The 21,457-nt window shown below is 38.1% G+C and overlaps 1 protein-coding gene across 2 annotated transcripts in view; it reads left to right on the forward strand.

Moving 5' to 3' along the window:
* The window catches only part of CRYBG3 (crystallin beta-gamma domain containing 3), a 111,180-nt gene that overhangs the window by 42,429 nt on the left and 47,294 nt on the right, over positions 1 to 21,457 (forward strand). For both annotated transcript variants that reach the window (XM_047722575.1, XM_047722566.1), the window contains exons 4-11: positions 723 to 6,981; positions 8,274 to 8,318; positions 9,088 to 9,203; positions 10,149 to 10,296; positions 15,283 to 15,419; positions 16,732 to 16,846; positions 17,981 to 18,016; positions 20,051 to 20,184. In XM_047722575.1, the coding sequence (XP_047578531.1) occupies positions 723 to 6,981; positions 8,274 to 8,318; positions 9,088 to 9,203; positions 10,149 to 10,296; positions 15,283 to 15,419; positions 16,732 to 16,846; positions 17,981 to 18,016; positions 20,051 to 20,184 (6,990 nt within the window). The remainder of the gene's footprint in view (positions 1 to 722; positions 6,982 to 8,273; positions 8,319 to 9,087; positions 9,204 to 10,148; positions 10,297 to 15,282; positions 15,420 to 16,731; positions 16,847 to 17,980; positions 18,017 to 20,050; positions 20,185 to 21,457) is intronic.

Below are 21,457 nucleotides of genomic sequence, written 5' to 3' on the forward strand. Positions count from 1 at the left end.
GGATGCTGAGAGCTGAGGAACTTTGTGTTGGCTCTAAGAAGAAGTAGAGAACTTTTTTCCAGAAGTCCCTGCACTTACCCAAGCAGTTTTTAATACTCACTACACTGATCAAATATTTGAAAACCTTAACATGAGAGGATTTTTAAGGCAATTCTGTCATTGAGTTAACTAATGTATACTGAGTGCTTGACATGGGCTACACATCTCACCAGTTGTTTTCCTTTAAAAGTTCTCTCCCTGTGTGCTCAAAGTTGCTGTTTAAATTCACATCTAAGAGTAAAGGAAGAGAAGCTTACTATGATCCTCTGATATGGTGGAGAAATCTGTATCCATGAACTTGCCAGTATGAGACATACAGGCAGTGTGGTTCCTTCCAGTGAAGCACTCCTTTGAGATTATAACTAAAGCCCAAGCCTTGGACTTGTCAGTCCACATTCTCTCCATTAACCACAGTGAGAGAGATGTACAATCAGGTAAGGGGGAAGGGTTCTAAGGAGCTCAGACATGCATGCTGCCATCATTCACATGCTGCTTGTCAAATCTTTATTACTATTTTTTTTTTAACAAAGACAGGTTTAACCTAAAACATTTTAGGATCTCCTCCTCCAATTAATACGTATTAAAAGTTGGAGTAATTGGAAAGATAGACTTTCCCACACTTTCTAGGATTACTACTGTTACTAATATATTTCCTGATACTATTGTGCTGTTGCTTTTTACAGACAACTGGATGGCAAACCAGAGAGGCCTTCAGTAACGTATGCAACATATCGAGGCCCCAGGCAAATCAGGAAATATTTGAAGTACCAGACTGCATTGGAAACTGTGACTCCCTCGGACAGAGAAAATGAAAGTTCTGACTCTAGTACAAGCATCCATATTGGCCCTGGAAGCGAGACAGAGGCAAGGATGGCATCGTCATTGTCATCAGCTAGCACAGACGTATCTGTGAAAGGACATTTGTTCGAAGGCCTTTTAGAAGACTCTGATTGTAGTGAGGTAAATCTTAACACAGAAAGCCATCTGACAAACAACCCAGAATTGCCCAATACTGCTTTTTCTAAGGATGTTTTAAATAAAAATGATCCTGGGGGACCTGTGAGAAGTAGGTCATCCCCTTCTTCTGGGACTAACTCCAGCTCCCCTGTTACAGAATCTGACTCACAGCACCATTTAAATCGTGCACCAGTTTCTCAGACTGACAGAAATTTGGTATTATGTTCAGTGTTGTTTACAAAAAGTAACGGTAGTAAAATTCCTTCCAGTTCAGATTTTCAGGGGGTGACAGAAACTCCAGTGAAGGAAGCCAGCTCGGTGATGAGTGATGGGACCTTGGTGCAAAGAGAACATGTTGAGCCTGTGAGCCCTGCTGTTTCTGACTTCTCTTGTAGGAAACCTGATGGGAGCAACACTACCAAACAGGGAAGTACAGATTTGCCGAATTCAAATAAATCAATTAGGCTTGAAGATCCACAGTTGCCAGAGAGTAAGTGTTCTGACAAGCAAACCGCAGACAACTCGGCAGAGCAGGCTGCCAATCACACCAGTATCCCCACTCTTCAGAGACGTGCTGTGACAGAACCTGTATATGAAGGAGACAGATTGTGTGCCCAAGACTCACAGAAAAAACTGGCTGCTAGAAGAATCAAACAAGAAACAGAAAGCACCTTGGTTGGTGAACCCACAGCTTCAAGTCTCGTAAAAGCTCCAAAACATAAAATTGAGCCATTACCCAAAGATACTGACCAGTCGTTTGTAACAGAAGCCAAAAAGCCTGATTTTTGGCCACATGGCAAAATGTCTCACGTGGTTAGATTAAATCAAAACAACCCTGCTTCTGTAAAACAGATCAGTGAATCAGCCATTGTAGCATGCTTAGAAAGTAAAATAGCACCTGAACTGGGTCTTGAACCTACCCGAAAGCACATTTCAGAATCTCTTCTTGATTCTGAGAGTCTTCAACAAGCCAAAGCATCTCCTGGTGTCAGAACATCTCTTACCCTTGATTGTAAAAAATCAGATTTAGGTATTTCATCTCCTACCTTTGTTTCCAGAGTTCCAAGCAAATTAGATATTCCTGTTTTAAAGGACAAATGTTCTTCTGTGCTCCCTGAAACAGGGGATGTCAACATTGTTGGTATTTCCATTCAGCCCGGTCACTGTCAAGAAGAAAATGTGGCAAATCGTGCTGAGGCAGCAGGTAGGAAGAGTCTTTCTGCTTGCCTTCATCTTAAGCATGCCTCTGCAGCTCTAGAATCCAAGGACATTCTTCCTGAAGGCAAAAAAGGCCAGTTTCCACTAGATCTTAAAGCCAGAGATGTTCATGTAGCTAGAGCAGACTCAAGATTGGAGTCTGAAAGCTTCTTTGAGGACCACAGTTCCATTTCATTTCAAGACCCTACTAAAGCAGAATTGATGCTTTCAAACACAAGACCAAATAAGAGCACTATAGAGAAGTCTCATTCTCTTTCCTTGGGAACCAAACCTAACATTGCCAACATTTTATCAAAAGTGGAAGTTGATGGTCAGAACAGTGTTCCTATTGAGCTGCATTCTGGAAGAGGGAACACTATAGCCCTCTCCAAGATAGCTGTTTCCCAAACAGAGCCCAGAGACATTTATCAGGATAAAATTTCTTCTCCATTTGAAGTTACAGATCTTCCAGGAAAGCTTGTTTTATTGAAATTAAGTTCCCAAGAGGTTGAACAGAGCAAAAGTTATCAATTGATGGACCGTAAAGAGAGCAAAGAGAAGTGTTCATTTTCTGGCCCTGAAGAGGATTGTCAAACTGAAGTTTCTCTTCCTGCCTCCAAATACCAAGGTATTCAGGAAACAGAGGCAGAAGCCCTAGTTTATCTTCCTGCTTTTCCCAAAAGTAATACATTTGAGATTTTACCTCCTGTTCCTAATGAAAAAGTCACTAGGCAAATGGCACAGAATTATGAAGCTAGTGCTTGTGTAATTCATCAATCTTCAGATATTTGTGGGACTAGAAACATGTCTGGTTTCTCAGAAATGGCAAAACTCAGCCTAACTAGTGCTTCCCCACAATTCCAAGAAACTGACAGCACAAAAGTAAATTCACCTTTTCTGGATTCTGATAAAAGTTCAGAAAAAAATGCCTTTGCATCTGAGGAGTCACACTTTCATAATGCTCCCGTGCTGAAATCAGAAAAGAAAGCCTTATTTCATAGAAAGAAAGCAAATCCTCATTTCCTAAGTGATAGTATTGATAGCATGTCTTCCTCCAGTAACTCTGAAGAACTTAGCATGGTTTTAAGTTCACATAATCCCCCAAATAATTTCAGTTCTGTAAAAGTTACCATGGATGCCACACATGAAGGTGCCTCTTTAACTAACCTGCTGTACCCTAAGAGCTCTTATTTGGAATTGGAAACACCTGTCCCAACAGGGTCAGAAGTGACCCCATTTCAGAAACATTTTGGGAATCCTACTGGGAAGGGATCTCTTGATTTCCCAACTGCTGCCCAATTTGACAATCCCACGGAAGCAGAGACTGGAGCAGTTGCTGGGGCTCCAACGTCAGTTAACAGCTCAAGCCAGCAGTGTTCTGAAGCATCTGCTGAGCACATAGAAGCGAGGAGGAGAGCACATGATCAACTTTTGGACCTCAAAAGTGGTTTACTAAAAAAGGCTGATACATTGATTAGTGAAATTTTTACCTCTGTCAGGGAAGAATTAAAATCTAAACACATAGTTGCTACCTGTCAGGAGCATATAGCCACAGACGGCGTAATGAATCCAGGTACTCTGAAAGAAGACATCCCTGAGGATAACCCATCAGAAGGGACACTGACAGGGACCCAATTGACAGAGCATTTGGAAGAGCAGGGTATGGAAAGCAGGTCAGCTGTCCAAGGGGAAGAAAAGGTCTGTGTTTCACCTACAGCTGGTGAGAAGAAGCTCCTTTTTGATTCTGATAGAATGAATTTATCTTGTTTGTTAGAAGATCAAGCTAGGGAATTAGTCAATGAGATTATTTATTCAGCCCAAGAAAATTTGACAAATGATCCTTTTGAAGATACTAAGGATACCTGGGATTCTGAACTTCAGGATACTACTTCAGAAATTCTGAACAGTGATAGTGTTAAGCCACACGGTACATTAAGGGAGTTCTTGGTGTCCGAACAGGCAGTAAATCAAGGCACGTGTGAAATTAGTGAAAATAAAGTATTAGGTAGGTTCTTCTCCGTAAGTGACCTAGTTAATGACCCAGAGTCAGCTACAGGAAGAGAAATTGTTCTCTACCAAAAGTCCCCTTTTTCTGGAAATGGAGCTGGACAGTCTGATAGTAGAAATTTGCTGAAATCAGATACTGTTTTGCTAGTGGAAGACACATGCCATACAGGGTTAGATAATAAGGTAAAAACACATTTATTTTTCAAAGAGGACTCTAAAGAGAAAGTGGAAATAGAGTGTGTGGATAATCACAAAACTGGGACAGAGAATACAAGGACTCTTGTATTAAATTTCAAATGGCCTCCATTTGCAAATGATGACCTTCATGTACCTGGTACATCCAAAAGCAGTTTGTCTGATAGTCTTGTGTGTATATCTGAAAAAAGCTCACTGGGACACAGTAATAAAAGCACACTCCTTACATCAGAAGTAGGGAGAGTACACAAGAAAGATACTGAAGTAAATATGGGGAAAATGGAGCTTAGACCTTCCATGTTAGAACTGGGAGAAACAAACAAAAAGGATGCTGAGTTGAATATTATGAAATATGAGGCAGTCCCTCCTATGTCAGAGATGGGAAGAGCATATGAAAAGGAGGCTGAATTAAATATCACAAAAACTGAGCCAATAGCTGACATTCTTACAGTGAGAGAGATATACCAAGTAGATGCTGAGAGGTATATTGAAAAAACTGAGGGATTACCTGCCATTTTAGGAATGAAAAAAGCTTATAAAAAGAGAGATATTGAAGGTGATCTTGGCAAAACTGACATGCTGCCTGTTATTTCAGAAGTGAAAAATATCTACCAAAAAGATGCTGAGGTAATTACGGGAAAGACTGAAATGATACTTCCCACATTAGAGATGGAAAATATTTACCAAAAGGATGCTGAAGGGGATATTGTAAAGACTGAGGTGACACCTGTTGGATTAGAAATGGGAAATATTTACCAAAAGCATGCTGAAGGTGATGTTGGCAAGACTGGGATTACAGCAGTTATGTCAGAAATGGAAGATCTCTACCAAAAAGACTTTGAGGGGATTACTGAAAAGACTGAATTGATACCTGCCACATTAGAAATGGAGGATATTTACCCAGAGGATGCTGAAGGGGATATTGAGACTGAGGTGATACCTGTTGGATTAGAAATGGAAGATACTTACCTAAGGGATGCTGAAGGGGATATGGACAAAGCTGAGGTTCTGCCCATTATGTTAGAAGTGGTAGATATCTACGAAAAAGATTTCGAAGGCATCACTGGAAAGACTGTAAGACCTCTGGTGGAAATACCTTATCAGAAGGATGCTGGAGAGGGTATTAGGAAAACTGAAATGATAGAAGTGGAAGAAGCACACAAGGCAGCAGCCCCTGCCTCCTTAGAAATGGAAAAACCATGTAAGAGCGAGGCCAAAGAGATACTCGGCATGATTGTGTCCACACCCTCTCCAAGAGAAATGGAAAGACTATCTCCACAAGATTCTGATGAGGCTCTCAGGAAACACAAAGTGTTATCCACAATGATAAACACTCAGAAAACATACGGAACAGATCTGGAATTGCCTGTTACACAAGCAGAGGCCATGCCTCCCATATATGAAGCTGAAGAAACCCCGCAAGAGTCTGGTGGACAGAGTGTTGGGGAAATGGAGAGAGATCCCCCTGAGAGAAAGGAAGGCTTGATAGTGTGTGACACCAGACTTGCCTCCTCCTATTTCAGGGGATATGAATCACCGACATTAAGTAAGGATTATGAAGGCTACCCAGCTTTAGCAACGCCAGATTTTCAACCTGAGAGTACCATAGGGAAGCTAAACAGAAGATTATCTGTTACTGCAATAGATAACCAAATAAGAGATGATAATTATAGTGGTGAAAAAGAAGAATCTAAATTAGCCTTTCTTTCTCAGGATGAACAAGAAAATTCTTCCTTTACTATCCTATATGAAGAACCTCTTCAAGATGAGGATAGTTGTGCTACTGTAGAAGTAAGAAGAACAGACTCTGTTTTGTTTCCTGAGACATCCGCTGACAGCATGCCTGTTTTTGCATGCGAGAGGTCTGAGAGCAGAACTGACCTCGTCCATCATTTTGAAAAGGATACTAAATTAGGTGAGACATCTGATAGTGATAGTTCAGAGTCATTCTTATCAGTGGAGGCCAAAAGGTACAAAATTTATCCCTTAGCTTTGTCTCCCATTTATGAAGATGACAGTTCTCAGGAGGACGTTCTGTCCAGCGAAGTCTCTCCTGGTCACCATGGCTCCACAAAATCAAGAGAGAGTGCAAGCCAGCCCTCTTCTGTTTTATCCCTTCTACAGTCAGTATCAGAGCGTTTAAAGATGAATTTTGATGAAGACAGACAGGGAGTAGAGGAAGAGGAGGAGGAAGAAGAGGAAGAGGAGGAGGAGCCATTACATAAAGGAAGCCTGAGAGGTAGGAGGAAGGAAACCTTCAAACGGCCAGACCCTTCCATGGCATTTTACCCAGATGATAGCCAGGAAAGGACTGGAATTTCTAAGAATTCATATGTAATGTCAAATGAACCTACTACCTCCACCCTGCAAGTTGGTCTGTGGCCAGAAAAGACTTCATTTCTACAAAAATCTGACCTTACTTCCAAACTACATTCTTCTTTAAAGAGTGCTTATCATCAGTATTTGCAGACTTCTAAAACCCATTCCGCAGAGAAAGGAGCCCGATTTGGTGGGATTTTTCAGGAACCAGTGTCAAAATATTTCCAAGCTCAGGACATCTCAGGCAGATTAAGCCCATTCACAGAGGTAAGTTATTTTGATTATTAGCTAGTGAGGTAGTTAACTAGTTACCTAGTGAGGTAGTGCTTTGGGTCATGAAATGATATGAAAGCTTATTAAGAAAGTTAGTGTTTTGAGGTTGTGTAAAGATTGTTTTAAAAATATATCAGAGGTTACTTTATCCTTTAATCAAAGTGTGTCATAACTCCTGTATTTTAGCTGGACTGTTAAATTGAAAAAACAAATTTGTCTAGTCAGAATTTAAGAGGCATAGGGTGAAGCATGTTATTTCCTAGTTCTTTGTTAAAATTTAGTTTTCAAGCTAATTTAAGTGACAACATTCTGAATTTCTGAAGGTACTATATATGGGGAATTTGCTGCTGGAACCATTGAGCCTATGTGTCTCAGTAAGATATTTCATAATATTTTAAAATATTTTAAGTGACAGCCTCACAGTATCCTCTCACTGTAATTGCTCATGTTGTTCATACAAAGCAGGGCAATGAGCAGCCTAATTCAAAGAAAAAGCTGAAGCATTATAGCTGGGAAATGCCTTAAAATCCAGCTATATGTATTCTTTGCCTTAGAAATATTTAAATATCTAACAGAGAATATGCCCTTATGTGGGACTTTCAACCAGTAGCATGCAAGGCAAAGTCTTTTTGAAAGAAAGGGTGGGATTTGAAGAAGTGTTTCTTTGATGATTCCCCATCACCAAGTCACGTGGAACATCTTCAATTGCATTACAACACACCCAGGTCCTCTTTGTCCAGCCTTGTCTCCTCATGCTCTGGTCATGCACCATGGGTTTCCTATCACTGTACTTTTCCTCAATATGTTCTCTACATGAAAGTTTTTTTTCCTTTTACTCCCTGACCCCAACCTGGCACATTGCTTTGCTTATTGAAATCCTGTTTTTCAAGGTCTTCTCCATATCACTTGCTCAGACAAGCCTTTGGGCCCCTCCCTGTGCTATCGTCTGACCTCTATGATGGTGCCATTTCCCTTTATGGCCATCACTTGGTATCTTTTTTGTGTTTTACCTGTAGTTTAACTTAGCCCTTCACTTAGAAGAGTCATATGAATGTGATCCGTTTCCCCCTTTGTAGCTCTAAGCTTCTTGAGGGCACAAACAACACATTATTTTCCTTTATATTTGCCCCGACAGCCCTTGTAGTACCTAGAGGTGTGCTTTGCATTTAAGGGCCCCTAAGTATGTATGTGATAAATTAAATTTGTGAGTGCTAAGAAACTGAACTATTACATAACTTTCTGTTGATGCTTCTTAAGGCTTCCTTTTTACACTTTTATTATTTCAGAATATTAACAAACAAATTTTGAGGTGTAACCCAAGACCCGGGAAGGTAAGCCTAAGTTTCTTTTCTTGTTTGTTTGTTTGGTTTTCCTTTTAAAGATTTTATTTATTTGAGAGAGAGTGCACGAGAGAGCATGAGGGACAGAGAGGGAGAGAGGGAGAGGGAGAACCAGACACCGCTGAGCAAGGAGCCCGATGTGGGACTCAGTCCCAGGACTCTGAGATCATAACCTGAGTTGAAGGCAGATACTTAAATGACTGAGACACCCAGGTGCCCCAGTAAGCGTAAGTTTCTTATAGACAGAGATAAAATATGAAGAGCACGGTTATTTTAGGGGCATCTGGCTGGCTCAGTTGGGAGGCATGTGACTCTTGATCTCACGGTTGTAAGCTCAAGTCCCACACTGGGTACAGAGTTGACTAAACAAAACAAAAAAAAAAGTAAGGTTACTTTCAGATTTGAGGAGTTTAAATACTTTTCACTGACATTTTTTTAAATTTTATTTTTTTGAGATATTTATGTATGTTTGTATGTATGTATGTATGTATGTATGTATGTATTTGATGAAGGCTGACATGGGGCTCCATCCCAGGATCCTGGGATCATGACCTGAGCTGAAGGCAGACACTTAACCAACTGAGCCACACAGATGCCCATAACTGACTTTAAAAGGGATTATTTTACTCACAGATTTAACATCTAAAGTAAAAATTTCTTTCTATATTTAGGATCTTTTATTTTCTACATTCTAGGACATTTTGAAATTTTAAATGCATTTTTAAAATTGGTTATTGTGCCTACTTACTGTATATTGCAGATGGTTATCTATGATCTCCATGGAAGTAAATATAAGCAAGAGATCTACTGTAGTATTCCTGATGCTACATCATGGTCCTTTCCGAATGGGGTACTCATAAAAGTTGTAAGGGGCTGGTAAGAGAGCTCTTAAAATTTTGTAGTGTGTCCCTCCCCCCACAACTAAGTCTGTTTTCTTACTGTTTATGTGTTTTGTATTTTTTATTGAAGTCACATTCCCTTTTGTCTAGTTTTTGACAGAATATTTTGAAATCTTATTACTGCTTTATAATTTAATTGTTCTCTTTATCTACTGTGATAGAAAATATAGGTTGTTCTTTGTGCTTAAAGCCAGCTATACGTAACAAGACCTAGTATATATATTATATACAATCAATACCATTCTGAAACTATGCTGTTAGCAGGATAGATTTGTCAAGTTGAGTTAAAGGCGTGAGTTGAAGGAAGCATAGCTTTGGAAGTGAGTTCAAAATTTGTGGGATGCTAAGGAATGTGAAGGGCACATACTTAGGGTCATTTGTTTAGCTGACATAGTTAAGAAGTGAAGGATTCTTTGTGTGGTGTAAAAATAAGGGAAAACCTTAATCAACCATTATCCTTGGATATGCTGGAGCCACGATTTCTTTGTCCAGTGTCTCAGTTACTCACTGATCAGTATTCATGATGTATGTGATATGGTGTAGTGTTGTCTTCATGTAATAAAATGGGATACATGTGCTCCCATTTTATTTAAAATTTGGAATTGTTAAGCTGCTGTTTTAATAGAAATGTATAGGTTTGTTTATACACCATCTAGAAAGTGCATGTGTCCTTTTATATGTGTAGGCATAGGTTATGTTCAGGAATATTTCCAAGTTGTATGTCCTTTTATTCTTATGCTATTTGTCTATACTTAAATTAGCATATATCATTGTTTCAAATAGAATTATATGCTAATGGTGGAAAATAACTCAGGTTTTAAAAGTAGGTAGGTGAGATAGTCTGTGGACTAAGTATCATTTGTTTTATGCCTCATTTCTTAGAAAATTAATTATAAATAACCATGCTTTTATGTTTTTTCAGCTGGATTTTATATGAGAAGCCACATTTCCAGGGTCAGAAATGTGTGCTGGAAGAAGGGGAAAAGGTGTTAAATCGTGACTGGATCCTTCAGAACAGAAAGCATCCACAGAGAGACTTTGTATTGGGTTCTATCAAACGTGTCTTAAAGGTAGCATGATCACTGATTTTCCCCTAATTTCTGTATTGTTTCGTTTGTCATGTAGTAAAGCTATACTTCGGCCTAGCAGTGTTTAGAAGTGATTGCTAATATTTGTGGTAGTTTTACTAATTTTTATTATGTTGATGATAATCTTTTGAATTTATACATATGAAGTATTAGAGTGAATGATAATTTAAACTGTTACCTGTAATCTGGGCCATAAAATGAAATGGTACATGATATATATGTATATGTAACATATATCTATATCTGTATAAATAATATTTAGATATATATACATTTTTTATAGTGATAGAAATATACCATCCAGGCATCTTTAGGAAAAGAGTTGATATTTCCATATATATATAATTTTTTTTTTTTTAAGTAATCTCCTCTCCTGAGTGTAAGAGAGTGAGTGAGTATGTGTGTGAGTGATGAGTGTTACAGGAAAAACAGAGAAGGAAGAGTGGCGAGACAAAGGGTAGGTATATTGCTTTTTTATATTCTGTTTAGAAAATATTATTTAATGCTTGCATGAGGAAGGTCTCCCAGTATAATAAAACATTTCATGGGAAGTGCTGTGGTGGTTTAGGGGAGAGGTGAATTAGTGATTAGGAAAGATCTCAGATAGGGACAGAATTTTCCCAGTATATTCTTAAGAGTTCCCTCAGCAAGAAAATAGCACATGGTTTACTACAGTTATGAATATGACAGTCACAGATATATATTTTTTTAGTTTTTGTAAGATTTACTTACTTTGTCCGAGAGAGTGCATGTGAGAGAGACATAAGCAGGAGTGAGCATGAGCAGGGGGAAGGGCAGAGGGAGAGGGAGAAGCAGGCTCCAAGCTGAGCAGGGAGCCCTGCTGAGCTAGATCCCAGGACCCTAGGATCATGACCTGAGCTGAAGGCATATACTTAAACCACTGAGCCACCCAGGGTCCCCTATATTTTTTCAAGTTATGGAGATTTTGTTTATATGCCTAAAAATACAAATTAAGGTGGACCCTATCACAATGATTTGGGTTGATGTTATTAAATTCTTGATAGTTGCAGATGGCATAGAGAAAAATTAAAGATAGCATACAGAAAAAGCCATCATGAAAGGGGTATCTGCATGTATTTTATGTGGATTTATCCTTCCTGGAAAACTGCAAACAAGCCTGTGTCTTCATAAATTTGTGTTCTGCTTTTGGGCCCAGCACTGTGATAGGCATGGGGAATGGAAATACAAGTGAGATACGATCTCATACTCCAGATCGCTTAACGTTCAGGGGAAGGGCAGCTGAATCACATAACCATGTGAAGTAAAAATGCTCTGCAGGGCCCTAGGGGTGCACAAAAAAGGGGTACCTCACCTGGAGGAGGTTACACCTGATTGGAATCTCGAGAGAGTAAACAAGGGTTAGGTGGGTGGGAAATGTGAGCAAGTTCTTGGTAGAGCCGCCTGTGTTCGATGCAGAGGTGAATGTTGGTGGTACTACAAGGGGATAGAAGGCTGCACTGTTGAGGGCAGTGTTCGTTTTCATTGAAAAATTTAACTTTGAGCCGTTCAGCTCAGCAAGCAGCATTTGAGTCTCATTTAATTAGCTAACTCACTAGAAATTGATATGAATAATTTGTAGGTAGAATGTTCTAAGATTTAAGTAACTTACAGTTTTGTGCTATTCTTCTGAATGTCAGGCATCATGCCAAGCCCAGTGGGGAAAAAAGATAAGTTGTTGAAAACAGCAACCTTCTCACCACCCAGAAATCTACCTACAATAAAATCAAGCAAAAAACTCAAGTCTGTTGAATATGGATATATAAATGGGTATTTGCACACCTGCTATTTGCTTAGACTACATTAAAAGAAAGAATAAGTGTTGCTTGTATTCTTTCCTTCTTCCAGTGTTTGTTCTTGGAGTCGTTTTTTAATCGCAGTGTGAATGTCCACATGTCTTGGACAGGCCAGCAACTTTCAGCGAGGAAGGAAAAACTATTGAGCATCTAATGGAAAAGGCATTAGCATTGTTCTAAACGTTTTACAAAGTTAAGAATCAGGCATCAAACTGCTTCCTTTCTCCAGCCTTGTCAAAATTCTCCCTATTGATTGCTTCGTTTTCATGGGGACTGTTACCATTTCAAATTCACCTAGGCCTAAGCCCAGAACTAACCTTATCTTGCTTCATCTTCTTTCATTTGCTCTAATCTGAGTAGTCAAAACTTCATTGTTCTCTAAAGATAATACTTTGATCATGTCTTCAGTTTGCTGTGAAGAGCTGTGGAGGATGCCAGCAGTTAGCACTGGTTGTAGATTCTGCTCAAGGGCCATCTTTGCTCCCAGAGATAATTGGGGTGAGGTAGCATTGCAGTAATTCTTGAGTCGGATGTTTCTTTTCTAAAAAATTAGAAGTGAATATTGCAAATTACTGTTCATGGTGCAGCTAATATTTTTTTAAAGGAATGACATTTTTCTTACGGTCAGGAGTTACTTCAGTTTTGTCCTCATTAATTTGCTGAGAAGAGAGATCTGTTGTTAGCAGATCAGGGACTGAAGGTGTTTTATGGGAGGTGAAGTCAGTTAGATTTTCTTACTGGTTTTGTTAACTATAATCCATTCTTGCCTGTTTCTCTCCTGTAGTTTTGACTTCATGCCTACAAAAGCTTTCGTAGTCTAAGCTTGCAAGTTTCATCAAAATATTTGTGGAGTATATTGTGACTAGAAAATTTGGGGAGGGAGCCATACAAACTGCTAAGAATGAACTGTTCATTGTTGCTAGGTTCCTATAAAGTATCCTTCAGTTGTTACTGTTTACTAACACTAGTCTATCAAGAATTAGGCAAGTCTTGCAAGAGACATTATTTCTTTGAGAATAGCCACCCTGAAGAAGATAAAACTTAACCGGTGAAAATTTTTTTAGTTAACTAGAGAAAAACAGATACTCTGGCTGAGGACATAAACATTCTTATTTTTGTTTATTTTCCATTTTTTAGCCATCATTATACTTTATCCATTATGCTGTTTCCTTCTGCATTGTGGCAGACTCAATTGCCTTTTAGCTTTTTCCCTTTTAAAGCACACCACCCATGCATTGTTTGTATAACACAATGCAGAGGAAACTTTCTTGTGTGAGACACTTAGTTAAGTATTCTGTTACTGTGCCTACCATCCCTGGGGGAACATTAATATTGCAGCATTTTAAATACTGTTACTAGAACTCTATTATTAATAACAAACAAAAGCCTTGAAGATTGACAGGTGACTGTTGTGGATGTTTCTGGCTTTTTTTTTTTTTTTAAGTTTTATTTATTTATTTGACAGAAGAACAGAGATCACAAGGAGGAAGAGCAGCAGGCAGAGAGAGAGGGAGGAGGAAGCAGGCTCCCCTCTGAGCAGAGAGCCTGATCCGGGGCTCGATCCCAGGACCCTGAGATCATGACCTGGGCTGAAGACAAAGGCTTAACCCACTGAGCCACCCAGGCGCCCCTGACTATCTTTGGAAGGAAATTTTAAACAGATATATACTTTTAAACTTTAAAGGATATTTTAGGTTATGCCTCTTTACTGTATTGCATTTTAGAACTAGCTTTCTAAAAATAAAATATATTAATTTGCTTATACATATTAATAGGAATGATTAAGAATGATTAATAGGAAAACTCAGTTTAGAAGGTTAAAAACTCACAAAATTGCAGTTATAGATTGCAAAACTGATTATAATAAAAAATACAATTGTTCAGCCTAATGTCACCTCTGATTGTTACCGCATTTACCTGTTTCATTAAAGCATAATCACTTGAATTTTGCAATTTCTTAGGTGAGAATTATGCTACTGAAAGTTTGAGTTGTATAATTAAACACTCATGATTACGGAGTTGGTGTGTTCAGACAGAAACACATCCGTAATTTCAGAGAAGGGAAAAATAATTGTAGCTTTGATTCCCTAAGAAAAAGATGAAGTCTTTTTTGTGTTAGAACTTGACTACTAGAAGATTTTCATTGGTAAGAATATAGAAAATTCTCCCTTTAGTTGCAAGGGGGGAAAACATTTACAAAGAGAGGCCATATAAAGAAGGGGTGGGGAAAGTATGGATACCAGTGTGGCTGAAGAGGTGTGTGGAGTTCCTCAGGGTCACTGGGTTGGTATCATGTTGTAAAAAGGGAAACAAATGTAATTTATTTATTTATTTTTACAAATGTAAATTTGATATGCTTGGGTTTTGAGCCAAGGAGTGTCATGAGGAAAGTAGTGTTCTCTAACAAGCCCAACTGTATAAAGCGTGGCTAGTACTTGACTGGTGATACAGGCCTATAATCCAAAGTCTTAGCCTTGATGAATGGCCTTGACAGTGGGAATAGAAAAGAGAGATACATAAGTGAAATTTTAAGGGAAGGTTTGACGGGACATGGTGGCAGTGAATTTGGGATGGAGGATGGGGTGAAATTTCATAATGCCTTTCTTCTTCAGACCAACTTGTTCTAAAATAAACAGAATCCCACAAGTAGGAAAACAGATTTCCTTTACCCTCACTTCTAATTCCTACTTCTTTTGTCAATGTAAATTAGATAACACACTGAGGGAGTAGTGTGCCTCTCTGTTATTTATTTTTTATATCCCCCATGAGATCAGCTTTTATTCAACTCCCTTCCTCCTTATGGCTTTGTTATGCTTCTGAGAAGGAAGGCTTAAAGACTTTTGGCACTCACAGAGTTTGGTAACTGAACATTGATTGCTTAATAGAACAAGACTTTGAAAAACAAAGCAGAAAAAAATGAGTAATACTTTTTTAATTGATAATATTTATAATTTTCATGTTATCAATGTAACTTCTTAGAAAAAATTCATTTTAAAAAACTGGTGAAGTGAAATAGTATTTCCTTAGTGTTGTTTTTGTGAAGAAATTCAACTGAACAATGAAAATAATTTTAATTGTGTATCCAGGGTATTGAGAATACGGAATTGTGTGTGTCTCCAGATGATTTCAAAGCCAATTTTTTCTTTTTTATCAGGATTGCAGCATTCCAGAGATAGAATTTTGCCCACAGGCTGACCCAGCATGTTGTCCCATCCATATACAGCGAGCAGTCCCCAATTTGGAAGAGCTGAATATCCCCAAATCTGTGTCCTTCACTGTGAAGTCAGGAGTGTATGTATCCGTTTCTCTTTATTACAGCGATTGATGGCCCCAAACTTAACTTTTTACTTCAAATTTCAGTGGGTGACCTGTATATTTGTGAAGTTTTGATTTTATTTATGCTCCTGGATACTCAAGAAGACTGTTGCAGGGATTAAAACAGATTATGTCTTCCTTTGGATCCAATTAAGTCTCTGATGTAGGACTCACAGGAGCGGATAGATTCTCAGGCATAGTTCTTGATAGATGCATTCATCATGTTTTCATCCACCAGATTTTGGGACTGAGAAATAAAAGCATGTCCTGGCCTAAAAATCTGGAGCTTGAACTATTCTATTTCAAGGGTGTCTCGGTGCCAGTAGTTACTGAGTGCCTCCACAGCGCGGACATGTGGTACTTTCTTTGTTTGTTGTATTCCTGTAAAGTAGGTGGAGCGACTCATTTTACAAATGAGGAAATTATATGATTTGCTTCAGCCTGCATCTGCTACCAAACCTTTCTGATTCCAAAGCTGTCTTTTAGACTATGGGTATGACTGAGCTGAGTCTTAATTTAGTTCCAGATTAGCGCAAATCACAACTCTGTGATGCCAGTTCAACATGGATTCCTTTCCTATCTTCCATTCTTTTTTATTTGCTTTGATGATGGTTGGTGTAGATATTTGGGGGTCACCGTAGGACATCTTTCTTCATCTCTCCTAACCACAGATTAGAACTGTGGGCAGACCCAGTAATTGACCCTGCCCATGAGATAAGTCTGTAATTACCAAATTTAGTTACAAGGTAGGTCTGTCTTTCGGGAATCTCATTTCAGATACTGTTCCCGCAGCAGGCAATTGAACTGATTATTGATTCTAAAAATGTGGGTCAGAGATGTAAAATGCCTTGATTGGGGGAGGAGGGGAAAGATATAAAAGGCCTTATGGAATCCCACCTTTGATTGCCCCACTGTAAAAAAAAAAAAAAGAATATAGTGGAATTTTTTTTTCTTCCAGTTATGTTCTGCTTGAGTCAAGGGTGTCACACCTCCTAAATACTAGAAAATTCTAAGAAAAGTAATATATACTGCTTGGAGTATGTAAAATAGACTTAAAGTGTTTGAATATGAGTACTGAAAAATACATTAACTCTTGTTATATGCTATCAAGTGAAGTCATTTCAAATGTGTTTTACTGGTTGTGATTCTGCCATGAAGGTTTTCTGTTTTTTTTTGTTTTGTTCTTTTCGTTTTTGTTTGTTTCATAGCCCTTTATACTTTTAACTGTTACAGTACCAGACAAAAGTGTTCCTATTATACTTTAACAAACCATTCATTTCTTATTTAGTTGGCTTGCCTACCCAGATATTAATTTTAAGGGACAAGCTACAGTTCTGGAGGAAGACCATGGACTCTTTGAGATTTCTGCCACAGAAATGAAATCATTGCATCCACTTCAAATGGTAAGCAAATTTAAAAACTGGCATTTTCCAAAGTGCCCATGAATCTAAAATAACTGTGGTGATTGCTTATGCTGTCTATCCTGAGAAATGAATATGTGTACTATTGGATCAGCAACCTATACATTATTTTTCTGTGCCTCTATATTATAGAGAATATCTGTATAAAAACATTTAACGTTTTCTAGAAGACAAATGTCTGAATTTACTTTGTGCTGTGAGTTATTACAATGCATGCAGTTTCCTTATAAGTACTGTTCTGTGAAAATTTTGAATACAGTTTTGAAATTTTTTTGATGCTTATTAGAAAACTACTCTTCTAATTATGCTTTTCCATCAGAGTAATGAATGATAAGCTCAGCATGGACAGTTCTGTCAGTGGTTGCTTTCTTTTTTTTTTTGGTTGCCTTCTTAAAGTTAGTAAGTGTATACAGTATTTTTGTCGCAAACATTTTTAATTGGGGGCAAACTCTTCAAATAAATGTTAGCTATGTGGTAAACCATTTTTGGCTGTTCTGTGCCTTTAAAAAATAAAAACTAGGAAAAACTAAGAAATTTTAAGAAATACCACAGTGTGGAGTAGCATTAAAAACAGGAAATTCTATTAATTTGTTGAGGAAGGGGTTACCTTTTATGCTCTACAACCTTGAGGTCACAAAGATAGTTAATGATAAAAAGTGTTGCTGGAACTTGGAAGGGAAAGCACTCTAATTTAGAAAGCCTAAGCAGTTGTCGGGAGGAAATGCAGGGTCAGTGGTTTGCAAATCTACTCTGCCAAATGAGATGTTTTAAATCTAACAACTCCACTCTGTTTCTTGGGACAATCTGCCTTGGGCTTAAATCTTTACTCAGTCATGTGTGCTTAAGGACTAAACAGCTCAGTTTCCTTCTTTGTACTAGTTTTAATCTGGAAAGTATATTTTAAAGATTTCTTACTGCCTCTACATTGATGAGCTGTCTGACTTGGTTTTGACTACCGTAGAGTTCTGTACTTAAATTTTATAAGTTATCACAACTTAAAGTTGGCTGGCATATAACCTTGAACTAATCAGATTTTTTTGTATAACCTACATATGTCACTTACTTTCAAGTGTTCTAAATGTTTCTGTATCTAATATTAAAATTTTTTATCTTAAGGGTGGACTAAAAGTGGAAATGCCTATGAACTTAAAGGTAAGTCTTAAAAATGGACTTTTATAGCAGGATAAAAAGTTCGAGTGTTGATCTTTAAGTATTTTGAACTATTATAGTAAAAAAAAAAGCTGAATATATGCTAATAATATCTAGCTAGTGAACGTCGGAGTGAGGTGACGGCACAGAACGGCCAGTGATGACGCATGCTATGAGGGCAAATTGGGTCAGTGTGCAAGGATGGAGGTCAAGCACAGCAAACACCAAATACAGGATGGAAAGGTGATAGGTTTGATTTTTGATTTGGTGGGGAGGGGGCAGTTGAGGTGGCAGCTTGACATTCTAGTGGCGGTATCTAGCAGTCGTTTGGGAATAATGCTCACAACATATTAAGTATAAGTATCTGAAGGGAACAGCCGAGGGAGGCAGTGAAAATTGGAGCAGTAGTGGCACCAGGATTAAGTACATTTGGGGAAAGAAAAGGAAATGGAATTACAAAATGTGTGTGAAAAGAGATGGAAAGAAAACCAGTGCAGTGATCAAAGATGCAAACAGACCTCTGCTTGTTTAGGTTATAGCACTTCCAGAGGCAGGCGTGGGAAGGATTCATCCGTCCTTTTCCTGTCCTGCAAAACAAGACACAGCTCCTCCAATCCTCCCATTTCTGGAGGCTTCTTAATTGATCGAACTGACCACCATTCTCTTAATCACATAGGTGGAATCTTTTAAGACTTAGTAACCTTGTTGGAGTCATATGTACCCAAGTTTAAAAAAAATACTTAGTCCTGTATTGGTCTGAGATATGGTCAGAGCTCTTCAGGTGATTCTAATAACACGCAGCCAAGGTTTTCGAACCAGTGATCTAAAAGATACAGGATTAGCTCTGACACTTTCTCAGCGACTCCTGTCTTAGGCTCTTCAGGTGTGACAGGCTTGGTCTTCCTTCGATGTTTGTAGTTTGACAGGTTGTGGAGGTATATGAATGAAATAACTATCATATAGTGATGGCTTACTCATCAAAGAATTATTGCTTCTTAGTTTGATTGGGTTCAGCATATGTAGAAAGTCTTAAATATAACTTCAAATATAGCACCCTGTGAAAATTTAAAATTTGGAAAATAGGAGCCATACTGTGTATTTTTTTTCAGCTTGTTTGATGTTATCAATTTTTGGAAACAGGGAAGCTATAACTTGTTCAGTGCTTTTAAGCATGGGGCCTTATTTTGCTGGTTGTACACCACGTATGCCATCAGCCACAAATAGAACCAGGTAATAGAGTGTGGATAGATGAGTGCTGTTGTCGCCATTGTCACTTCCACGTACTAAGGGCAGGTGGGTCATACTTGGGAAGTAAAGAGCACCAAAATGGCGGAAGAGAAATATTTGTACCAATCCAAATTTGAAGTAAATGAAATGCTAGGAATGGATTTCCCGCTGTACTTACCCCCCACCTATATGAACCCAGTATCCAAAAAAAACCCATAATTTTTTCAATCACTTCTTTTTATTAGAAAGTTTTGTATTCAAATTCAGGAATTTGCATATCTTTTATCAGTGAATAGCAACTGCCATAGAAGCAATTAGTGTTATAAGAAGCGGCCATGTTAAAAAACAAAAAAAAAAGGTGGCCATGTTTTCTCACTCCAGTAGATAATTTATTGTGCCATAGAACCTCTATAGAGAGGTTTTTTTTTTTTTCTAATAGGAAAATTCAGTACATATAAGGCAGGTCTGTATTAAATTCCAAACAGTGAGCTAAGTTTGGTTAATTTAAGTGTCCATTATAAGACAGTTTACCCTTTGAGATGGTCCTAGGATTTGGGTAACCAGAACAATGGCATCATATTTGACTGTTATTATGAGAGAAACATGCTATTAAGATATTTTATCTTTATGATGATAACTCACATATTCCTTGTGAATATCAGACAGAATGCTATATTGTAAATATTAATAAAAAGGACAGTGGTCCCTATGAAGGGTCCCTATGAAGTCTTTAGTTTCACTTAAGTAAATGAGTTTTGTGTCTATTCCAAAATACAAGCATGTTAAGTAATTTTCTTTCATATCTTTCAGGTTATTATTTATGAAAAACCTCACTTCTGTGGACAGGCCAAAGAGTTTAGTGAACACATAGATTCTGTCCCTAAGTTTTTAAAAAATAATGGGGATTTTCATGGAATTGGATCAATTCGTGTCATCGGTGGAGTGTGAGTGTTATATTTACAAGTTTGATTTAATAGTCAATTTTTATAGATCAGCATAAAAAATGTGCCAAGCCAAGCATAAACAATGTGTCTTAATCTAAAAATATTACCTTCCTTCTGGAAGGTACTCTTAAAAAAATATTAGTCACTACTGGCTTTTCTGTGAGCTCTTGTTTTATTAGAGAGTTTGAGGTAGATTAAGTGTAGAAAATAGTTTCTAAAACTTAAAACAGTATTCTAAACACAATATAGAAGATAAAAATTACCAAAAAAAAATTTATTTATATTTACAAACTTTGGACATGAATGAGAACCCCAGTTTTTATTCTCTATTCTGTGGATCTTAGTTGACCTTCTCTGCTGAGGATCTTGGCAGTGAGTCCTTCATTAAAGAAGTAGCCTAGGTTGTGTGTTTCCCAAGTCAAGGATTTAAAAATTTTTTAAAATTTTTTATTAATATATAATGTATTATTAGCCCCAGGGGTACAGGTCTGTGAATTGCCAGGTTTATACACTTCACAGCACTCACCATAGCATATACCCTCCCCAATGTCCATAACCCAACCACCCTCTCCATCCCCCCTACCCCAGCAACCCTCAGTTTGTTTTCTGAGATTGAGTCTCTTATGGTTTGTCTCCCTAACAATCCCATCTTGTTTCGTTTTTTCCTTCCCTATCCCCAAACCCCTCACATTGCCTCTCAAATTCTTCCTATCAGGGAGATCATATGATACTTGTCTTTCTCTGATTGACTTATTTCGCTCAGCATAATACCCTCTAGTTCCATCCATGTTGTCACAAATGGCAAGATTTCATTTCTTTTGATGGCTGCATAGTATTCCATTTTATATATATACACCACCTCTTCTTTATCCATTCACTTGTTGATGGACGTCTAGGTTCTTTCCATAGTTTGACTATTGTGGACCTTGCTGCTATAAACATTTGGGTGAATGTGCCCCTTCAATTCACTACATTTGAATCTTTAGGGTAAATACCCAGTAGTGCGATTGCAGGGTCATAGGGTAGATCTATTTTCAACTTTTTGAGGAACCTCCATGCTCTTTTCCAGAGTGGTTGCACCACCTTGCATTCCCACCGACAATGTAGGAAGGTTCCCCTTTCTCCTCATCCTTGCCAGTATCTGTCATTTCCTGACCAAGTCAAGGATTTTTAACATTGGTTACCCTCTGGCCCTGTACTGTTTTTGAGGAAGCACCCCCCAAGAACCTCTCAGTATAAACCCAAGTGTCACCAATTATTGGTACCATCCTAG

The sequence above is a fragment of the Lutra lutra genome, chromosome 1 (assembly GCF_902655055.1).
Source record: "Lutra lutra chromosome 1, mLutLut1.2, whole genome shotgun sequence".
In the NCBI taxonomy this organism is placed as follows: domain Eukaryota; kingdom Metazoa; phylum Chordata; class Mammalia; order Carnivora; family Mustelidae; genus Lutra; species Lutra lutra.